The following is a 7346-nucleotide window of genomic DNA, read 5'->3' as shown; positions in this document are numbered from 1 at the left end:
AAAGGCCAATTTTAGCATTTCAACTGCGTTAATAGCCCAGAGATAGAACCTGGCAATCTGTCTAAAGTAATCCTAACAGAGTTAAAAGAGCAGTTCCTCTTCACCTCCTGTTTTTGCAGTTGGAACAACTGAAGATGTCTGTGCAGCAACAGGCTTTGTGTCACATGAAGTGCTGTTGGTTAAATGTTATTGTTTTACTTGTTATAGCCGAGATCCCCCTCTCTATTGAAAGCATTTCCTCCTTTCTTCAGGCTTGTGGTCTCATTCAGAGAAAGGACTTGATCTAGTTTATTGCCTTACCCCTCCAATACAGACCTGTATTGGTACGTGGGTGTGCAAACAGTAGAATAGTGACACAACTTTGTGTTAATTCGAGTTTTATTTTGTTTCAATTACTTTGAAGCATTTTGGCTGTATTAAGTGACATTGCTGTGCTTTACATCACGTGAGTATAAACAGACAGGCACAGTTTCATGAATACTGCCTGCAATGGCATTGTCCAAGTTTAATAACCTTCTTTACTACAACTTAATGGGAGTTTAGTAATAATGTCAGATTTAAAGTAGTCACAAAAGTATTAACAAGGAAACTTATTGCACATCTTCTCCAGTCTAAATCATTGATTCTCTTTGGGGTCAGATTCTGAGATCAGTTGTCACTGTACCTCAGTTGACTAGATCCTTTGCTGAAACACTTGATACATTCTACCCATATCTCAAACTCTGGCCCTGGAATTGTTGCAGCCTTTAAACAGATGCTCCTAAAAGGAGATATTCTCCTTACAGGATTGTTCCTGGCCAGGACCACATCGCTATACAATGGCCCGGGTAGAACTATTCAATGTGTTGCCCTGTCCCTTTTTAAAGGTCAATAAAGCTAAATAAAATAAATCCTTCTGGATGGTGCAGCTCCCAGCTTTGAGAGTCAGTGTGTGGGGGAGAAAGGCAGCACATCAGATAATTGAGTTTTGCTGATGCTTTTCCCTGTGCTCTATTTGCCCATTGCGATCAAAAGGGGATAGGTAAGCAGGCAGCTGTGTAAGGTTTTGAGGTGGGGGAAGTACGCTAGTCTAAAATCATCAGGCAGTTGCCTTACCCGTTTCATTAATAGAAGTGATTGACTGACCACTTGCAGATCTGCTGATGATAGAAACCTAATCCACAAAATTTAAAAGAGTGAAGGAACCTCAAAAGGTCAGGCACTTGTTAACACTGAATAAAGTGGTAAGTATCACTAAGGCTACATCCAACAAAGGATAGAAGACCAGCAGAATCAAACCTGTCACTCAATGACACTGTCCCTGTGTAAAACAGATTAGACTACTTTGGAAATTCCATGTGCTTGCTGATTGTTTGTTTGGCTCATTCTCACGGTGTTTCAGTGGTCCTGCTTATTCCCGGTGTGGGCAGTTACCGATACTGAATGTGAACACGGAATGTGCGGATCTCCATTGGATTAAGAACCACCATGAGCCTGGAGGTATCTTTATGGCTGGAGGCTGACTCAGTATCTTCAACTTCTGAAAGGAGCATAAGGTAGCATCAGAAATATTACACAATATATAGGACATTCAGCCCAGTTACAGTGGTGTTTATACTCTGAGTCAGGAACAGCTGTAGACTATTTAGCCTTTGAACCTATTCAGTGAGATCAAGGCTGGTCTGTGACCTAACTCCACATATCAGCCTTTTCTCCATATCCCTTAATACCATTTGAATAACACATCTATCACTCGGATTTAAATTTAACAATTAATTTAGCATCAATTGCTGTTTGTGGAAGAAAGTTCCAATTTAATTTCTGAAAAGTCTGGCTCTAATTTTTTTTTTTTAAGACTGTACCCCCTAGTTCTAGACTCCCAACCAGCAGACAGAGTACCTCTCTGTCTATCCTATCTATTCACCTTGATATCTTGGATCAAATCACTCCTTAACCTTCTAAATTCCAGGGAATACAACCCTAGTTTGTGTAATCTCTCCTTGCAGTCCAGGTATCATTCTGGTAAATCTATGCTACACTCCCTCTGGGGCCAGAGCTGTTTACAGTACTCCAGGTGTGGTCTAACAGTGGCTTTGTATAGCTTTTAGATTGGTTTCTACCCCCCTGGATATAAAGGCCAGCATTCCATTAGCCTTTATTTTCTGTACCTCATCATGACATTTTAATGAATCTATGTAAATGGGTCTCTTTGGACTGCTACGATTTCTAGTTTTACACCATTTAAAAAAATTACTCTATCCTTTTTGGGTTGAAAGTGGATGATCTCTCATTTACCTACATTTAAAATCCATTTGCCACAGTTTTGCCTATTCACTTAATCGATTAGTATCTCTTATAATTTTATGCTTTCATCACTGCTTATAATGCTGCATATCTGTGTCATTGGTAAATTTGGATATATGGCTTTCCCATCATCTGAGTTGTTAAATGACTTAGTAAATAGTTTTTTTTTTAAATGCCCCATGATTTATCTCCTGCATGTTGCTTGCAGGAGATTAATCTCAGGACAATCCTGGAGGGTGAGTGGCCCTATCTCACAGTTACCTCACTGCCACTGTCTTCTGTCCTAAGTTTCAATATAGAGGTGAAAGGTGTCTCTAACCAATTGTAGCACCGATTAGAGTTCCTGCCCCTGTTGACACTTATTGAAAGGATGTTTGCTTAGCGTGCCCAGCATTGGAATGAGTGGAGCCTGCAGGAAAAGAGAATGGAATTTGCAGCAGCAAAGACACTGTGAACCCAACTTGCACGTGTCCCAGGGCTGGTGAAGCTGCTGCAAGTTGTGCTCACTCGCAAAGTGGAGGAAAGAGTTTAAGCCAAAGGAGGTGTCGTTCTGACAGACGAGCTGCAGGACCAACCTTGCATCGTTTTCCAAGTAAGCCTGGACAAGTCCTCTTTCCGCTTGTTGAAACCCAGAGACATTTCCTCGACAGAAGTGATCTCAAAAGCAGAAAATAAGTTCTGGAGAGAAAAAGAGATAAATTAAATATAAAGGTCATTCTCATGCAAAGCAGGAGGTTCATTTCAATTTTTTTTTTTGTTTACTTTCCTGTAAGTCCTGGCCACCCTATAGTCCCTCTCCCAGGAAGTGAGTCTGAGTGTGGTTAGTGAGTATATACAGACATTTGACCGCGAGTGGCATCAGAGCCGAGCTATGTCTTCGCTCAAAGTTGTTGTGTTGCTCTAGAGCAGTTGAGACCCTGGCTGAGAGCAAACACGGAGTGGGGATCAAATGTTGGCTCTTGTCGGTGTATCTTAATACAGTGGATGGAGGTTTACTGCCACAGATCATTAAACAATGCACCTATCATCCATACAGCCATGTTACATAATGCATACTTTCCCTTCACTCTTCAAACACAGCTTTGTATGTTCCCCAACACATGTAGCCTATGTAACTTCCAAATCTGTGACCTCTACCACCTGGAAGGACAGGGGCAGCAGATACATGGGAAAACCACCACCTGCAAGTTCCCCTCCAAGCCACACACCATCCCGACTTGGAAAAATATCACCGTTCCTTCACCGTCATTGGGTCAAAATCCTGGAACTCCCCTCCTAACAGCACTGTTGGTGTACCTACCTTACAAGGACTGCAGCGGTTCAAGAAGGGAGCTCACCACCACCACCTTCTCAAGAGCAATTAGGGATGGGCAATAAATGCTGACCTAGCCAGCGATGCCCACGTCCCATGAACGAATATTTTTTTAAAAAGCCACCTCACCCACACACTCAGGTAAAGATCAGGTACAGGATACATGCAGTGCTGAACTCAGTGCGTTATCCTGACATGGTCTCATTATCATTCCCAACCAAAAGAATTTAGGACCCAACAATTTTGGTGGAATTAAAAGCTCAGCTGTTTGATAGAGATGGTCCTCCATCCTCCCTTTCTATTTTGCCTCTTAAGTCACTACTTAAAAGCAGAAAAGGAACCTACAGCCAAATCCACAGTAACAGGCTTCGAGTACACGCTGCTCTCCCCCTTTTCAAATTGGTGCTCCAGCCGTATCACGATGGACTGGGGGTCCCACTGAGCCAGGGTTAGGAGATGGATGTTGTGGGGTAGCTCTGCCTTCAGGGCTGAGAACTGGAAATGTCAAGAAAACAAGTAGAGACCAGGTGAATAATGCAAAAAATAATTCAATTGTATTATACAGAATGTACAGCCATTCAGCTCAACGCCAGTGTTTATAGTCCACATGAAGCTCCTTCCCACCCCATCAACTTATCCTTCTGTCCTTTTCTCATTTTAGTTTCCCCTCAAGTACATCTATGCTATTTTCCTGAACCACACTGATAGCAAGTTCCACATTCTAACTATTTAGTTATACAGCACAGAAACAGGCCCTTCGGCCCATCTCTGGGTAAAGATTTCTCCTGAATTGTTGGGGGTTTTTTTTTTTTAGTGACCATCTTATATTTATGGCTCCTAGTTGTGGTCTTGCTCATGAGTGGGAATATCTTTTCTACATCTAGCCCATCAAACCTTTCCATAATCTTAAGATCTCTATCAGGTCACCTCCTCTTCTCTAGAGGAAATAGTCCCAGCCTGTTTAGTCTTTCCCGATAGCTGTAACCTTTAAGTTCTGAATGTGTATCTAAGACACGCCAGAGTATTAACCACAAGATACAAGGTATGCGGCACAGAAACTTGTTAACAGTTATGAAGCAGCTGCACTCCCATGGTGCTGCTGATGGGTAGCCTGGAGGCAGACTGTAGTGTTGAAAGGACTTGCTGCTGTCAGTTTCTTCTTCCCTGCCCTCAAACCCATCCTCAAATAAGGTTACCTCAGAAATGTGAGTCGGGCGGGTGCTGTAAGGGGTTCTTGTGCCCTCGGCCATAACGATCCACGGAGCCATGTACTCTGCCTGCGCTTGCAGTCTGTGGAGCTCAGCAGAGGCATCGACTGTGTCAAGGAAGACGAGATGCTTCCCTCGCACTATCAACCCATTGCCATCATAACCCGGCTCTGATAATGCCTCCCCGACGCCTCTGTTATCGTCGTACAGCAGTCTCCGATGAACCTGGTGTGATTAGCGCAGGATTTCAGTTACATGATAATGACAGAGACTGCTCACTCAATCACTGTTTATCTTTTACCCCATGGGTACAGACCAACAGGAAGTCAATAACATTACCAAATTCAACACAAAATGCGGGTCTTTCTACTGACAGTTGCAATCAATTCCACCTTTAACTGGGATTAGCAACAACTAGAAGCTAACACACCCACCACCCTGCCAACAGGGAAGAACTGAAAATAGAATTACCATGAGCTCTAGTGAGCCATCTTTGACGCTGCTTCCTCCCTGTGATCGGTCGGTTAGTACAGTCAGCTGAACCTTGCCATCCTGAAACGAAAACTGCACCATTAATCCAAACCTCCGGCAGACAACACTCGGCCATCTACATTAACAAGGTCTCAGCTCTGATCACAGCACACCTCAGCGGCTGTGGCCCTGACCATACCTCTCCCCCAGGTCACTGTCCAGTGAACCTCACTGCAGCAATATATCTGCAGTCTGGGTGAAGGCAGAATCAGACCAGGGTGTGAATAATCCGCCCATACTCACATTTCAGAGGAACACTTTTTTTATATTCATTCATGGGATGTGGGCGTCGCTGGCCAGGCCAGCATTTATTACCCATCCCTAATTGCCCTAACTGAGTGGCTTGCTAGGCCATTTCAGAGGGCATGTAAGAGTCAACCACATTGCTGTGGGTCTGGAGTCACATGTAGGCCAGACCAGGTCAGGACAGCAGATTTCCTTCCCTAAATGACATGAGTGAACCAGATGGGTTTTTACAACAATCGACAATGGTTTCATGGCCATCATTAGACTAGCTTTTAAATTCCAGATTTATTCATTGAATTCACATTTCACCTTCTGCGGTGGTGGGATTTGAACCCATGTCCCCAGAGCAATACCTGGGTCTCTGGGTTACTAGTCCAGTGACGATACCATTACGCCACCACCTCCCCTGAGGAGATGCCCATGGGACTGTACCCCAACAAAGGGGATGGGGGAATAACTCTGCTTTACTATAATCAGGGGAGGTCTTTTGTCCATGGGCGTCTGTAGAATTAAAGTCGAAATAAAACAAGGTTTTACCTTCATGTAAATACGACTGTTCACAGGGTAGTAGTTTCCAGCAACAGGCTCGGTTTGTTGGAGTTGCCATGTTGGCCGATAATCTCTCCTTGAAGCAAAAAGGAATTACAGAACGCTGTACAGTGCATGATGATTAGAAATGCAATTCCCCAAACAAAACCTATAATTGATTATCCCAGAACTTAAACAAACTCCCGTTCTTTGGCTGCTGTTTTGCAATTTAAAACCTCCAGTCCCAGGCAGCTTCAGAGCAGACCTCCTGTGGAATTTACTGCCAACAGCTCCCTGCTCCCCACACTGGAATTTAACTGTACCTGTGATTTTTTTTACTTCACAGTAGTGGCCAGATGTTACTCAGTGGAGGCACTTTTACCTCAGAATGCAAAATCCAGGCCAATACTCACAGTGCAGTACTGAGGGGGTGCTGCACTGTCAGAGGTGACGTCATTCAGAGATGTTAAACCAATGCCCTCTCAGATGGGCATAGAAGATCCCACGAAGAGCAGGGGAATTCTCCCTAGTGCCAAAATTTATCCCTCAACCTGATTATCTGGACATTTCTCTCATTGTTGTTTGTGGGAGTTAGCTGTGTGCAAATTGACTGCCATGTTTCCTACATTACAACATAGACTACATCTCAAATACTTCGAAGCACTTTGGGACATCTTGAGGTCATGAATGGCGCTATATAAATGCAAGTGTTTTTAGTGAATGAGCTGCAATTTCACCTGACAGTTGCGGAGTTTGTTTCTATAAAAAGATAATGTCGTTGGGTGACGCTTCAATGGGTTCTGTCCACAGCATCAACTAGAGGCCAAAGCCTGTGACTACATTGTTACAGGCAACTGTTTCCCTACAGGATTTCCAAGATGTTCTTACCTTCGTGTAAGGATCTCTCTCCCATTGGAATCTGTGTAGAAAATTCCAGCTGTTTTTAACGGCGTGTCAAAGCGGCTGATAACTTCCTTGCCAATTGTGTCACTAACGTTTAGGAGAAAAGGAGGGAAACACAAAGTTAAACCTGCATTTGATTCCACTGGGGGCCCCAGAGCAAGGAAGAGAGCTTCAAATGTCTGATGAAGCCTTGCTGCACTTATCAATCTTTAAACACTCGAGCAACCGTGTTGTTACTGGGAACCCTGCTGGGCACCTACACTGCATGACACAGTACTGAGGCCCCCAAGCCCATATCCCTGACCCTGTGTTTTCAGGTCAATCTCTCCATTCCC

At 43.8% G+C, this 7346-nt stretch overlaps 1 protein-coding gene across 1 annotated transcript in view; it reads right to left on the bottom strand.

The window, feature by feature from the left end:
• Positions 1–360: 360 nt before the first annotated feature.
• man2b1 (mannosidase, alpha, class 2B, member 1) overlaps positions 361–7346 on the bottom strand; it is a 29129-nt gene continuing 22143 nt past the window's right edge. Inside the window, exons 18-24 of the mRNA XM_068021257.1 lie at positions 6997–7098; positions 6118–6205; positions 5275–5355; positions 4792–5028; positions 3941–4090; positions 2859–2961; positions 361–1519 (exon numbers count right to left, since the gene is read on the bottom strand). Coding sequence (XP_067877358.1) covers positions 1410–1519; positions 2859–2961; positions 3941–4090; positions 4792–5028; positions 5275–5355; positions 6118–6205; positions 6997–7098 — 871 coding nt within the window. The 3' untranslated portion in view covers positions 361–1409. The remainder of the gene's footprint in view (positions 1520–2858; positions 2962–3940; positions 4091–4791; positions 5029–5274; positions 5356–6117; positions 6206–6996; positions 7099–7346) is intronic.

This window comes from Heterodontus francisci, chromosome 43, assembly GCF_036365525.1.
Source record: "Heterodontus francisci isolate sHetFra1 chromosome 43, sHetFra1.hap1, whole genome shotgun sequence".
NCBI classification, from domain to species: Eukaryota; Metazoa; Chordata; class Chondrichthyes; order Heterodontiformes; family Heterodontidae; genus Heterodontus; species Heterodontus francisci.
This window is presented reverse-complemented; position numbering and strand designations above follow the sequence as displayed.